Raw genomic sequence first — 15,811 nt, forward strand, 5'->3', positions numbered from 1 at the left:
CTGGAAGACAGTGCATCCAGATTCAAGCACAGACCTTCCGACTCCACATCCTTTAATTACTTTATTTTTTTTTTTTTGGTGGGGGGGGGGGTGTAGTACTGGCTATTGAACCCAAGGCATTCTATCACTGAGCTACATCCCTAGCTCTTTTCAATTTTTATGAGATAGTTAAGTTTTCCAGGCTGGCCTGGAATTTGCAATCCTCCCTGCCTCAGCCTCCCAAGCAGCTGGCATACACCATGCCCAGTGCTTCAATTATATCTTTATTCCTTTACATAGATCTTCTCTGCTTTTACCATTCATTCCAATAACCAAAGAAAGAAGTTCTCAGCCTACAAGGAGAAGTATCAGTCACTGGTACAGGGTATAAAAAAGAAAGATGAAAAAAGTAGGGTCCCCTATTACTAATGAGATGGGTTCTGGGCACAAGTGCACAAGATAAACTATGCCAATTTTGTGATCATCTCTCATCCAGATACAATGGTGTACTACAACCACTCAGGATACAAAATATACTTCTTATAAAGTTATATTGGCATTTTTGCACAGTATGCATATGTATATGTACAAGCATGCTAAATTTTCAACAAAAATAAATTTTCATCAAAAATAACTTGACTTAAGTGTTTTAATCACATTGAAGACACTCAGAGGTCCCTGGATCAAAGTCAAGTCACTCTGAAATGCCCACCTTCTGACAGTAGGACTTATAAAATGGAAGGTAGTGCCAAGGATCCATTTCAGAATTATGGCATTTTACAATTTGCATTTGTATGTTAACATGGTGTCTGAATATGCCCTGCTTAGCAATTCCTTTCCCTAATTACCTGAACTATACTAGAATTAATCAATCACAAGAAAATTATGATTCTAATAATGATCCGATGCAAAGGTTGTTTTTAACTTGGCCCTTTGATAAACTCAACTTTACCCTTAGACAAAGACACTGGTTTTGAAATACCTGCTTATCACTTAAAGTACTTTCGAAAACAAATCATAGGAGTTACACTAGAATGGAAGGATTACAGTTACTTATTTTTTCCATCCTTTACTATAACTTTTTTGTAATGTGATTATTAAATGTTCATTATAAAAATAGTACATACATATACATGTGTGTGCACATTTAATTTATGTCAGTATCACTTTTATTTGGGGTGGGGGTGAGGATTTGCTGGGGATTGAATTCAAGAACACTTGTCCACTGAGCTACATCCCCAGTCATTTTCATTTCTTATTTTCAGACAGGGTCTCATCAATTTGCCAAGGCAGGCCTTGAACTTGTTATCCTCCTGTCTCAGCCTCCCAAGTTGCTGGGATTACAAACATGTGCCACCATGTCCAGTTTATGCCAGAATCACTTTTGAAGTCAAAAGCCAATTCGAAAAAAAATTTTACTCTACAAAGACCTCTCCTAACCTAGTATAACAACCTAGGATAGCCACATACCCCTTAGGAAACTCAGGAATGAATAGGTCATTCATTGAATAGGTCACTACACTGAATCAGAAACCCACCGCGCAGAACGCTTTGCTTCCTCTTAGTCTGTTTTCTTTACTGTTTTTCGTTACAGGTACTGTCTGAAAATTAAGGCAAGAACTAGAATCAGTTTGAAGGAAGTCAAATTTTTATCTCACATTATATTTATTTCACACTACAGAAGCAAAGTACTACTTAGAAAAGTAAAAATTCTTTAAAATAAACCACTGAAAAGATTCTTAATAGAGTAACTACTTAAAAAGAGGCTAAGTATACTTGAAATTTGTATTTCATTTTAAAAAAACTTAAAATTTTATAGTGACATGTATAAGAAGTGTTTATTGTAGCCTTATTTATAATAGCTAAAAACTGGAAACCACCCCAAATATCTAACAATAGGGGACTGGTTAAACTTTAATACATCCGTTATATACATACATACTACGGAATTATATCCAGCATTAACAATGATGGTAGAAATAAACTTGTTCTAACACAAAAGAGTCTCAACATTTTTTATATCTGTTTTTAGTATATGTCAGCTGGTTTTTAAAAGCTTTTCTTTTTTAATGTATACCCATGTGCATGCCTATCACAAACAGTATGGAAGGATGTATGTGACAAAGCATTTAGAACTGGATCTTCTATTTTTAATTTATTTTCTACAAAAAAAAAAAAAAAAGTAATTTGAGGACAAAATTTGATCGTGAGCAAGTGAACTAAATGCTACTACATCTTACTTCCATCTTAAGACTGAGACTCTTAAAGTACCGATCCTGTCATGAGACTCTTTAGGAAGACTGGTTTATCCCCCTAACTAAAGAACTTCTAGAGCTTTCTGGCAGTGATGACTCCTCAGGAGAACATGTCTTTTGCAAAGGATCTTCTTCATCCCTCATCTTGAGAAGAGGCAAATAGCTCCATCAGAGCAAAGCTCCGTGTCCCCCTTCATGGAGGTGAAAGGCCCAAGATGCTAAAAGCCATTTATGCCCATTTAGCCATGCACATTTGGTAGTTCTGTGTGGTGGATGCTCTTGTTCTCTGCCAGCCTACAGGAAAAGCAAGGCTTCCAGAAGGATGTGGCTTTAGAAACATGCATCACTAAAAGTAACCTCAATCAAGAAGAACAGAAAGCCATTCCAACACACACATTTCAGATACTATCTTTAAAAATAATAATAAATAAATAAATACATGTCTCTTGAAGGCACTCAGCTTTTTCTGCCAGCTCAGTCCAGGGTTCTCACTATGGGAGAGGCTTTGGGAATACCTCACAGTCTACAGATGGGCCAGGATTTTTCAAATTGGGGGTGAAACACATTGGTAGATACAACCAGGCTAAAGGAAGAACACAGTACAACCTGGTAAGCATAACTCCTCCGTGAAGGCTTTCTTCAATGATTCACAAATATAATTGTTATGTATTCAGTCACAAAATACAGCACTTTTCAATGGGACAGGGCTGAAAAAGTTTGAAAATTATAGTAATTGATCTTGGAACACTGTGGAAAAAGTGGTCTGCTTTATGGGAAAAAGAAAAGAACATTTACTTTTAACCTCAAAAGCATTAACACTGAATTTGAAGTATCTATTAGTGCCTTAAAGGCATACACAAAGGCAAAATGGTTTATCATCTAAAACAAAAAACTTGAACTAGGAAAAAAATCAGACTGCTCTCACCTGATGATGCTTTTTAATATAAGATTGCTTGAGGTGGATGGTATCAGATAGTGTGTGGTCCTTAAAGTTAAAACTGCTATCTTAGCATTACAAAGCTCATTGACTAGGGTATTTTCAGGAGAAATTCATATTACCAATCAGAATAAGGTCATAATGTGTGAAATAATAGACACTTGCAAATTCATGAACATAAGCAAAATAAGTTGATGAAAACTCTGACCAAAAAACGTCCCCATACAATATACAAAAGCAACTCAAAAAAGTGCTGTTTTGAAGATCTGTTTAAAAAGGGGAGGATTCTACATTATCTTAGGCAACAGTAAAGTCTACCATAATCTTGCAAATGCAGATACCTGGGAGAGACCCACAAAAAAACAAACCAAAAAACTGTCCTCACAGTCCACTGTGGAATCACCTTTGGCTTAAGTGTACATGCCAGGTCCCACTGTAAGACCACACCTGGTCAATGGCAGGGCATGTCTAACCGCTGAACAATCACAGGTTCGGCAGGAGGCATTTCACTGGGGCTGCTCAGTCATTCAGTTAATATTTGCTGAACTTGATTCAAGAAGAAAATGGTGGCAGTGCATCCACTGATAACCACAGTCCAAGGCCACCAAAGTGAAAGAATTCCAACAATGGGGAGAGGTTCCTACGTGAATGGTATGTGTTGGGCCTAGAAGGATGAGGAAGACTTTATAGGCAGGAAATCACAAACTGGAGAACAAGAGCAAAGTCAAAAGAGGAGTATTCTGGAGAGGAAGATCTAATAGTGTGGTGTGACTGGGCTCACAGCAAGAGTTGGTGAGAGAAACACAACCAAATGGCAAGACTCCTGGAATCTGCATGCAGAAAGAATTTCTAAGCAAATAAGCCACACTCAGGTTTAATCTTGGGAGTAAGGACTCCAGGGATCTGTGAGAGATGAGGTGAAGGAGACAGAAAAGAGCCCCACTGGGAGATTTCCTCACACAGCAGGAGGTAGGTCCGAGCCACTGAGGGAATGTGAAATCTATGTGCCACACCCCAGAGGAGGATGGGAGGGACTGCAGAAGGAAACATCCAGCTGACCTGGAGGATCCAGAACATGCATGGCTAATAGCAGCTGCTCAGTACACATCTCCTCAATGGAAAGACCACTGGTGAACCTCGTGTAAAGGAGGAGCCGAGGAGGAAGCCAGACACAGAGAAGGAGGTCAGGCTGATGAGAAAGTACCCTCATGGCTGTGGACAACACAGCCGGCAGGGGGTAATGCTGGAGAAGAGAGGAAGCAGAGGAGAAAATGAGGCAAAGAGAAGAATTAGGAAGGAAGATAAAGAACTCCTGGTGCGGCAGTAAGGCCTGCCTTTGATTTTATTTTTCTAGGGTGTGAAGTCAGTTCAAAAGAGAACCCATTTATGCCCATGGCAGAAACCAAATACCTCTAAAGACTATTTTTCCTAATAATCTTTAGAAAGCTGCCCAGGCAGGAATATTAACAATTAAAATCTCTCTACTTTGTAAAAACAGAACCAGAATGTATGTATATTTATTATCTAGAATCATGTTTTCTCCTCTTAATCAGAAAAGCAGATCAACATTAATATTTTTATTTTCGTCCACCTCCATTTTCCCATTCACTGGTGCTCTTTACATGAGTCTCAAAAGAAAAAAAGAAATCTTACTCACAGAATATATTCTCTGGAATCATAATGAGGCTCATTTTCATTCTAGGGGAACTGCAGGATCTGAACTAAATGAGAGAGACAATCCTAGACAAGTCTATTAAAGCATGTGCAAGTGCCCAATAATTTCAGAAAGCTCAAGGTTTGCTCACACTAGTGAGATCATAAGATTCCAAATTAATTCAGTGGATTAATTAAAACCACTTTCTAAATGAGCAAGGTGAGAAAATGCAGGTGATGGGGTCCTTCCAGAATTGCCAGAGTGACTTGACTGGGGAGCTGAAGAGGACTCCAAAGGTGGGAAGTGAAGTCAGGGCTCAGTGCCTATCAGTGTACATTTTGTGCCCAGTGTTTCACAGCTCACAAAAAAAAAAAAGAAGAAACACTGCAGTGAATAAATTCCTCTGCATTGTAGTATTACTTTTTCTACTATATTTGGCTTATGAAGGAGGTTAACAATGGAAGAAATGAAGAATAAAGCTGAGACCACTTCCAAGGTTTCTATGCCCCTCTAGGTTAAGTATCCTGTGCTTAATGAGCTAGAAAGAATACATTCATCTGCATCTCAGACATCGAAAGCCACTTCCATTAAGGCTGAAAAAGAAAATCCAGGTTTCACACAAGATACCACTATGAAAATTTTAGAGAAAAAAAAAAAAAGTGTAGACATTAACTTCATGGAGACCCTTCTTCATATGGCAGCTGATGATGGAGAAGAGTATATGACAATGACCAAGCCAGAATTCCAGACCAAAATTAAAAGGCAGAAGCACTTAAGTATATTCTCAGTAAGCTCCCAGATGAGACCAGTGACAGAGCAAGGTTTCTGCAATCAATGATATAGCTAGTGCAACAGAAGAACTTCTCAATCCAGTAAATAATGTCTTCAAGAAACATCAATAACAGAACTGCAGGGCACTTGAACACCAAAAGAAAAAAATCTGTAATGTACTCCAAAAGTTGCAGTGATACTCTAAAAACATGTAAAGGTAGCAAGGCAATAAATGTATTCATAAGTGCCACTAGTTCATCAAACCAACTTGATACTTTAGGATCTTCAAAACTATGGCCTGAGAATTGTATGCCAAGAGATGTCTTTCTCAATGGCAGTATAAACTGCCTTTGTCTACTTTAAAGTTTGACTGTATCAAGTATCAGTCCCACCTAAAGGGATCTAATCCAGGATGCTGAATAGGATCATTATCATCTGACTTTACTTTTGTAAACTATAGCTTAATCATAACCTCACACTGAACATTTCACATCACTTTTGCTATTATCATTCTTTTAAGAATTAAAAGCCAAAAGAATTTACATCTTAATATGGCACTATATAACATTCCTTAAAAGAACTGCAACTGGCATTCGTTTCTAGCATTTTAACTTGAAAGCAATAATCTGCGAGATAATGTATCAATATTTGATGACAAAGATTGTTTACATATATTTGCCAACAGTTTATATTAAACACTGCTTTACTTGAAAAAGATGCATATGTGGGGCTGGGGATGTGGCTCAAGCGGTAGCGCGCTCGCCTGGCATGCGTGCTGCCTGGGTTCGATACTCAGCACCACATACCAACAAAGATGTTGTGTCCGCGAAGAACTAAAAATAAATAAATTTAAAAAAATAAAATAAAATTCATAAAAAAAAAAAAAAGATGCATATGTGTGTGTGTGTGTGTGTGTGTGTGTGTGAACAGAAGGCCGCGACAACCTGGTATAATGTCTAAAGAACTCCTAATGAGAACTTAATAACAATTTATCAAAAATAAAGCCACAGGCCAGGCGCAGTGGAGCAAGCCTGTAATCTCAGTGGCTTGGGAGGCAGTGGCAAAGTACTAAGCAACTCAATGAGACCCTATCTCTAAATAAAATAAAAAATAGGGCTAAGGATGTGGCTCAGTGGTTGAGGACCCTTTAGTTCCATCCCTAGTACCCCCTCCTCAAAAAATAAATAAGCAACAAGAATTTCTACATTTTGTCCTTAATCACTTTCAGCAAAAAGTAATCAATGGAAATGCTCGTTAGTCATTACAGGGGAAGTACTGAATATTTTTAAGAAACTTCTAAGAGACGACAGTTTACAGTATCTTCAAACAATGCCCCTTTTTGAACTGTGCAACATTTTAGATTTTTACTTCAAAAATTAAATATTTCTGGTATGCTGGTCCCTAATAAGCTTTGCACATTTCTTTTTTCAAACATAGCCACAATTAACGGTAATTTAAAACTATATCAATAGTTGGTTTGAAATTGTCATGTTTATACTATATATACTCTTCAATTATGTACACTTTTGTTTCACCATAGAGAAGTTTTAAGGAAATTATGTATCAAGTATTCATGTTATATGACTTCATTTTCAATTATAAAATAAAGGGGAAAAAAATCAGAATCCCAGTGGCTTAGGAGGCTGAGGCAGGAGGATAGCAAGTTCAAAGCCAGCCTCGGCAAATGCAAGGCGCTGAGCAACTCAGTGAGACCCTGTCTCTAAATAGAATACACGATAGGGCTGGGGATGTGGCTCAGTGGTCGAGTGCCCCTGAGTTCAATTCCCAGTATCAAAAAAGAAAAAGAAAAAAAAATACAAGTACTTTTTATAAAGCATATATCTAATTATCAGAAGCCAGATAATACATGGAAACTGCTAATGTCATTTGTAGATAAAGACATTAAAACTGAAGGTAAAGAACCTTCCTCCTACTACACATAAAGATACAATTCCAACTGCAAAGGGCAGCCTCTAAGAGAACAAATACAACTAAGTAAAATCTAGCCAGTTTCTACCCATCCAAAGAGCTCCTCAAGATAAGACAATACTGCAACCTTTATCTAAGACCCACTGGGAAGTCCCAAATTGACAAATCATTTTACTTCTTGCTCACCAAGGAAAACCAAGCCTAACTTAGGCTAACACGATTTATCTGGAATGATTTATCAACAACAACAACAACAAATTAATAATATACTGGTAGCAAATTATACCTCAATTAAAAAAACAGTATCCTAAGGCTTGTTCCTAAACTTAAAATTCAGGGGCTTAGGATATAGCTCAGTTGGCAGAATGCTTGCCTTACATGCACAAGGCCCTGGGTTCTCCAGCACCATCAAAATAAATAAATCAGTCTTCAAGCACCAACTAGAGTTTGGAGAAAAAAACCCTAATTTCTTCTTTGCTTTTTTTTGATAGAAATCTAAAAATGCTTTCCAACCAATGCTATACCAAGGCATTTACTTGGAAAAATACTTAGTGGAACCAGGTATGGGAAACACACCTGTAATCCCAGCTATGAGAGGCTGAGGCAGGAGGTTCATAAATTCCAGGGCAGCCTGGGCAACTTAATGAGACCCTACCTCAAAAAATATTTTTTAAAAAAAGGCTGGGGGGGGAGTGTAATTGGGGATTTAGCTCAGTGGTAGAGCATACCTGGGTTCAATCCCTGGTAGCACAAGAAAGAAAAGATGGAGGAAAATGATTCTTCTGTTGCTATGATTCAAAAGGAGCCTGGGACCTGGCTTCCTGGACGTGTCTCCTATCTTCTGTAAGGTAGCACATATCATCTTTAGGAGCAAGAGGCTATACTGTCAAGCCCCAGGGCCCAGCTCCTTCTCCACCTCTTACTGAACGGGTATCTTTGGGCAAGTGACTGTTTTTCTGTGTCCCCAATTTTTCCATCAGGAAAGTGGAAATTTTTTCTTCTCCTACTAAAATGGGAGGAAGAAAATATACAGTCTCTCTCTCGACCTAATTAACATGACAAATCACTTCACATTTTTGATCCACACAACATCCAGGAAAGAGGAACTCTCTCCAACTTACAGATAACAGAGTTCCTTATGACACACTTCAACATAAGCCAAACTTTCCCAGTATCTGCCAATATTATTACATTTAGGGGAGAAAAGTAACTTTCAGAAAATTTGTTACAAGTAACAATTTTAAATCTTTCTTAGTATTTAAAAAAATTTCTCCCAAATAAACATTCAAGTTATAAGAAAACAAATTTCAGAATTAAGTTATTTCAGGAAAGGCACAAGGAATAGTTCCTCTTAATCTGAGTTTGTCTAAGGAAAACTGGCCCCAGCTGAGAATTAAAAGTAACCCTTTTATTAATAATGTTAATAATACTTTAATATATAAATTATTAACAAAATTAATAACATTACTTTCCCTTTTAATTACATAATTGTCAAAAAGGAGCCAAATACCTCTAAACTTGTTTTTGTGCTACAAACATATGACTCTATTCCAGGGCTGGAGATGCAGCTCAGTGGTGGAGCACTTGTCTAGAAGGTGTGAGGCCCTGGGTTCAATCCCCAGTACTGCAAAAAAATAAAAAGAACGTATTGCAGGAGAGAAACCTCAATGATTCAGGGCTTAACTTTCCATCTTAAGAGATTCCCCTGCCTTTTGCCTCTCCAGCTCTCACCCAGTTCATATACCCTCACTCCTTGTTAATGCCATCACTGAGGCGGCACTGACAAATGCTCAGTCAGAGAGTCTGGACCTAATGGCTACAATACCCCATGAGCTGACCCTGACCATCAGAGGGATCAGATAAAAACCACCTTACAGACCTTAAATCATAATGAAGATGATCTACTTCATACTGTAGAGAAATGATCACAGAGGGGTTCGACAGCTCAATGTCTTTAGACAAGTTAGAAAAAGATACATGATCCAAGAGGTTAATGAACAACACACTGTTTTCTTCTGATACTGATGTATAGATTTGTGAGGGCCATTTTCTACAAGACCAAAAACAATAACAACAACAAAACTAACCCGAATGTGTCTGGTTCAGTTAAAATAACTGAAATGTTTAATGTAAAAAAAAAAACAAAAAGACAGTCATTTCTCTGTTCTCAGTCATCAAAACTACAGACAGGGGGAAATGATTAATACACGAAGAGTTAGACCTTCTACTCCCTGGAACCAAAGTGAACATCAGACAGCAGAGTTTACATACAGATCTAGGAAAGAAATACCGATGCTGTAGAAAGTCATCTCTGTCTACATCTCCCTCAATGATAGTCCCACAAATCAAAAGAGTAATGGAAACTCCATCACTGTTCAACAGTTCTACCATAAGATGTTCATAGCAGCCTCTAATCTTTGGTTTTCTTTCATTCCTGAGATCCCCCAAATATCACTTTGAATGAAAGCTCAATTACTTTTCTATTAATCATAAAAAAATAAAATGAAAAAAGCAGGTAAGATTTTTAAAAGAGACAAAAAAGGCTAAGGGAACTACTCTCCACAGAAGGAAGATTCTCATCTCAACTTGTTTGTTAACTGTTCCTACATGAGAGTAACTGATTTTCCCCTTTGGGAGAGTGACTTTGGACTGCTGGTAAGAAAAGAGGATATAGGCCTAATCTTGTTACTGGGAACTAATTAAAGTATAATTCATTCTAGTTGAGAATTCTACTAGAAAGTACAAGGCTGTGATTTAGGACTCTGTCATTATGGCATTTCTCCCTTAATGTGACAACTGTTAAGGGTCAAAATTTTTAGGGGCATAATTTATGCTAACATTGGCTTTCTTTCCCCACCATAAAGTAGCCTTCTAATCACACAAAACATTCTCTCCATTGTGCATACTGAAGCATTCTTTCAGGAAACTGAAGTCGTAGAAAACTTCAAGAGTACTTCCCTCCATCCAATACCCCCCTCCACCTGATGGACCAAGTTCTTTCTAGAACATAATGAAAAGTAAAAACACTTCAAAATGGCATCTTGCATACATAATATATCTTCCATACATCTTATATAATCTGCACACTTAAAGTCTCTAGTGAATTCAAGCAACAAAATATAGCTATCGTAAGGACATTTACTGGTTGCTGAACTATAAAATAAGTGTTTAAAGATAGGTTTTCAAAGGTCCATGACACTTCTATAAATACTTATGTGGGGTGTGTATGTTGGGGGTGGGGAGGGAGAATACATGCAAAAGCATATACTGCTTTGCTGGGAAGAGAGTAAATAATTTCCTCAAAGGGGACATGATTCAAATAAGAAGAAAAAGAGTTGAAACCACTTCAATTAAATAAGATTGCTTTTGTTCTCTGAATAAATTAATTTCTTTTAATTACACAACATAAACTGGGTTATTTAGCTTAAGCAGCGAAAACAACCCAGAGTCTATGACCACATTTCCTACCTCTGTGTCCCAGGAATCCTGAAAAACAGGGTTTCTACTACTCCTTTTGGTCTGGGGGGGAAGATGGTTATCTTCTTCATTGCCATTCCTTCTTCTTTTCCTGAAATTAAAATACAAGGAAGGGAAAGAAAAATCCAAGAATTGATCTTTTACACTTAAACATGACAACATATAAATTTGCCCTGATGCCTGAGAGAATTTAATTTACCACATGATATCCCAAAAGGTAGAAGCTGGAAGTATTACCATCACTGGGCCCTAAGAGCAAAAATATAAAGTAGCAGCAGCACAAGCTTAAATTAGTAAGACTAATTTCTAAACAGAAGCCTGACAACTTCCAAAGTCTGCTGGGAACAAAATAAGAAGAGGTTAATGACTAAGCTTTCAAACTCCAAGTTTTCTTCTTTCCATGTTCTCTGAAATGACAATTTCAAATTACCTAACTTTACTTCCTTCCATACGACAACATTGAAGAGATGAGTGGCTGCTTTTGACTATTTGCCCAGAAAATCCTTATTAAAAATGGTGCCACACAGGAATATCACAGATTCATGGCAGCCTCTGATCTTTAGTTTTCTGCATCCCTGACTTCCCCCAATTATCACACTAAACAAAACCTCTGTGCCCTCCAGAGGATTTGAATACTCTTTTGGGCAATCACTAGGGGAGCAACTCTTAGCCACGTTGGCCTGGCTGGTCTGGCCATGCTCTATTATGATATAACAGTCACTGCACTTTACTAGGTTGTTGCTTTGAGACCACAGCATCAGCTGCTTAAAATTTACGGGTTTGAAGAAAACTCATCTTTTTCAGGCAAGTGCTCCTAGAAATATAAGAGACAAAATAGCATGCACTCTATGCAAGAATTAAGTGCTATCAAAAGATTTCTAAACCCTAACCCCAATAGTACAGTCCTATATGGTAATCTCTAACCATACAGTTCTTTAAACTTAAATAAAATTAAAAATCCAGTTCCCAGGTCACACTACATTTCTAGTACAAAATGGCCATGTGTAGTCAATGTCTCCTGCACTGAACAGCACGGATGGAGGATGTTCCCTTTGCTGCAGAAAGCTCTGTTGGGTAGGATCTGCTAGAGGTCACATATACAACACACAGCATATATTATGAAGAAAATATATTCTAATTTTAGTTATTAATGCTTAAACGTTCAATTTTTTTTTTTTTTTTTGGTGTGTGTGTGTGTGTGTATGGTACTGGGGATTGAACCCAGAGTCTTGTACAAGCAAGGCAAACACTCCACCAACTGAGCTACATCCCCAACCCTCAAATTTCTATAGTTAACAGACAAGAGGCTAGTGAGAGAGAGGAAAACTGCTTTTTGGAAAGTATATGGGGTACAGTATCCTCTATACAATTATCAACTTCATATGAGGGTAGAGTTGGCTTACTATGATGCCCTTGATCCTAAGGTTTTGAGTTGAAATCTGGATGTTGTACAAACTTTATCACTCCCAGCTCAGTTCCCTGTACTCTGCACATTTGAAATACTTCTAACTTTATTAATGATTATGGACCCCAGTGTAGATCTGGAATGATAAAGTGAGTTGTGTGACACTGATTAAGCTTTAAACAACCTGCAACACCGTGGGCTTCACCATTTACCTAATTCTGAGACTCAGTTATTTGTAAAGTAAGACCATCATTTAGGTTAGATCTTATTTGCATGTTATTTTTTATGTACTTGGAGGTTAAAACTAGATGAATTCCGGATTAATCATTAAATGAATGTTTTATCATCATAAATTTGGACCAGGAAACTTCTTTCATAACAACATGATCAGAGAATTTAAGTGGGAATGTGCAGCAGTAGCAAAACACTATCTGCTGGGAGTCAGTTGACACCAAAGAGAAAGTCACTGAATGGCAGGATGCTGTCCCTGAGCGCTGGTTTCATCAGTATGTCAACAGCTGATTATACTTTGGGTTGCTGACTCACTCTAACCAAACTTATGAGCCTGACTAAAATTTGCCATTTCCTCATTTATAACAGGGGCTGTATCTTTCCAGTGACAAGAATGTCAAGGAGGTTGTATAGGAAAAAAAAAAGTCTTAAGTAGATGGGCTTTTAAATTTTAACTAAACCCTGGGAAAGCCACATAGATATTCCTGCTTCATAATAGGTTGATTCTCAAGGTACTAACATTATCTCTCTGGTGTGTGGGTGATCCTCTCCTTCAGGTAGTAAGGGATTAAGAATGAATAGTACCTATTCCTCATTCTCCCTTTCCTAGGCTCTTAGTAGAGTCCATCTTTAAAACATTCTGCTTTCACCAGTCTTGCTAATTGGCCAAGATTACTGCTTCATGCTCATCTGTCAGTACAATCAGATTATAGCTTCTGACATTAATGCCATATACCATGTTATAATTTTGGCAGGCACCCTGTCATTGATTCTATTATCCCCTCACCATCTAGGTACAGATGACTGTTTGGCATCTGTTACTTCACACAATGGCTGATTCTACTATTTTGTCATTTTATTTATTTCCAACCTTCCTATCATCCTCCAGGGGTTGAGAAGTAATCTTAGACTATGAGGCTGGGATTCAAACTTTTTTTTTTTTTTTTTTTTAAATATTTATTTATTTATTTATTTTAGTTCTCGGCGGACACAACATCTTTGTTTGTATGTGGTGCTGAGGATCGAACCCGGGCCGCACGCATGCCAGGTGAGCACGCTACTGCTTGAGCCACATCCCCAGCCCCCAAACTTTTTAAAAAATAATGTAAAATCTTGTTTCTTTCTGAGACAAGAAACTCTGAGTATATATAGATAAGGATCTTTTTTTAAAAGTAGGGACTCCTTCACCAGACACCTCAATAGTTATCAGCACTGTGGGGAACAAGTAGGAAAAAAAAAATCACCATCTTGGATCAACCCTTCATCTCAAAATCGCAGAAAGAGATACAAAGAAATGAACTGAGTTGGAAATGGTAAGACAGAGCAATGAACTGGCAGAGCTGGTTCATGACCCTCCCTAAATGCAAGATGAAGTGAAAAACAGGCAAGAAAAGCCTGTCAAAAAAAAAAGATTACTTCTTTTTAAAAAGTTACCATTATAAACATGTCCAGATTATTGTATACATACTAAATAAAAGAAATCTACTATCTGGATAAACACATTCAGATTATTTGTGCATAGTACTGGAAAAAAAATTTTTGCAGGAAATTATTTAGACTTCTTCAAATATGTGAGACAACACACACAAAAAAAGTATCAGAACTACAAACTGGGTTTGGGAAGCAAAAAATATCAGATCAAGCTTATTGTATCTTAAGATCCTGTTCCTAATTCTGATGGCATATCTGTAATTGGGCCATAATTTCAATTTGGCCTAATTCAAACGTTTCAACAATCCTATTAATAATTAGCACCTATTGGGACAGATTATACCTTTTGGCATTAATGTCACAGACCAGGTTATAATTTTGGCAGGCACCTTATAAATTCAAATTTAGTCCACTCTTCTCTTCTGTACAATTAGCTGCTTTATGCCCCACTTGCTTCATGACCCAAATTAATAATCCAATGCAGGCTGAGGAGCCCTATGATAACTTCAATGCCATGAAATAAGTGTGTTCCGGAGAAGCATCCTTTGGAAAGAATGCCAATTACACTCACAGCCAATGAAAACCAGGAACAAAAAAAGATCCAGCATCATCTAGGAAGGCAATCCTATGATCCATCTTACTTAGGCCTGAAACTACTATGGACTAAAGGGCAGTGAACCTGGACAGACCAGGATAAATCGACTGATCTCTATAAATCTGTTTCCTTGAAGAAGAGAAAGTTGGACTTGGCGATCTACAGGTTTTCACTTCAAGCTCCACGATGAGGGATTTCTCTAATCTAAAATAAAGCGGATCTTCTTCACTCTGGGGTAATACATCCAAACTTTCTCCTCTCTGCCTTCTCGGAGGGAATAATAATAACAACAACAACAATAATAAGGAGATCCCAGCTGAGACCAGGCTGGGGGGCCAGGCAGTGCCCACCTCGCCTTCGGAGCCAAACGGCCAGACGTGCGAACAGTTTAGAACCCTGCCTGTTACAGTCACAGCCCAGACCACAGCACCGGGCTGTTCCCCTCCAGCTTCACAACCGACCGGGGCGGCGCGGCGTCCTCCGGAGCCCCGCTGCGGCAGGGTCAGGCCGACCCCCTACTCCTGACCTTGGGAGCGCGCGGCGCCCGCCCCGGGGCTGCCCCTCCGAGACCAGGCATTCCTCCCATCCCCCCACCCGCCCAAATTTAGGACAAGGAGCCTTCAGGGCCACCGTCTCTCCCCCGGCATCGGACAGGCCGCCTCCCAAGCAGGAAAAGACAGCCGAAGATGTAAGAAGGAAAGAGGACAACGCTGAACCCGGAGTCCCCGCTCCGGCACCCACAGGACCGGGCACCCAGCCACTCGCGCATCCCTCTCCCCGCCTCCCCGCCGCAGAGCAGCCTGACGGAGCCCCGCAGCGCCCAGGCTTCGCAGATCCCCGCAGCCCCCAGGCGAGGGGCAGGGCAGGAAGGGGATCCCTTCTCACCTGGGGCGGAGGCGCTCGCTCATGGCAGCTGGTGGAGAGGAGCGACGCGGCGCCGCCCCGCGCGAGGTGCAAACAGGGTGGGCTGTGTTCCGGCGGCCGCCACGCCCACCCCCTCGGGTCTTGGCTCTCGTCGCCGCGCGGGTGGACGCTGCGGGCGGTGAGTACCCCTCAGTCGGACCCGTACCACCGCTACTTCCGGCGTCTCCTCCGCGCCCCCCCATGTCGCAGCCGCCGTGGTACCGCCCCCTTGCGGCTGCGCAGT

General features: G+C 39.4%; 1 protein-coding gene across 2 annotated transcripts in view; it reads right to left on the reverse strand.

Annotated features, from left to right (window-relative positions):
* The window catches only part of Fam104a (family with sequence similarity 104 member A), an 18,412-nt gene extending 2,605 nt beyond the window's left edge, over positions 1–15,807 (reverse strand). The window contains exons 1-3 of one of the 2 annotated variants that reach the window (XM_046463437.2): positions 15,550–15,807; positions 10,994–11,093; positions 1,518–1,580 (exon numbers count right to left, since the gene is read on the reverse strand). In XM_046463437.2, coding sequence (XP_046319393.1) covers positions 1,518–1,580; positions 10,994–11,093; positions 15,550–15,770 — 384 coding nt within the window. In that variant the 5' untranslated portion in view covers positions 15,771–15,807. The remainder of the gene's footprint in view (positions 1–1,517; positions 1,581–10,993; positions 11,094–15,549) is intronic. The other variant, XM_046463438.2, reaches the window with a different exon arrangement.
* Positions 15,808–15,811: the final 4 nt, after the last annotated feature.

The sequence above is a fragment of the Marmota monax genome, unplaced genomic scaffold (genome assembly GCF_021218885.2).
Source record: "Marmota monax isolate L192 unplaced genomic scaffold, Marmota_monax_Labrador192_F-V1.1 WCK01_AAM20220418_F8-fsc00208, whole genome shotgun sequence".
Classification (NCBI taxonomy): Eukaryota; Metazoa; Chordata; class Mammalia; order Rodentia; family Sciuridae; genus Marmota; species Marmota monax.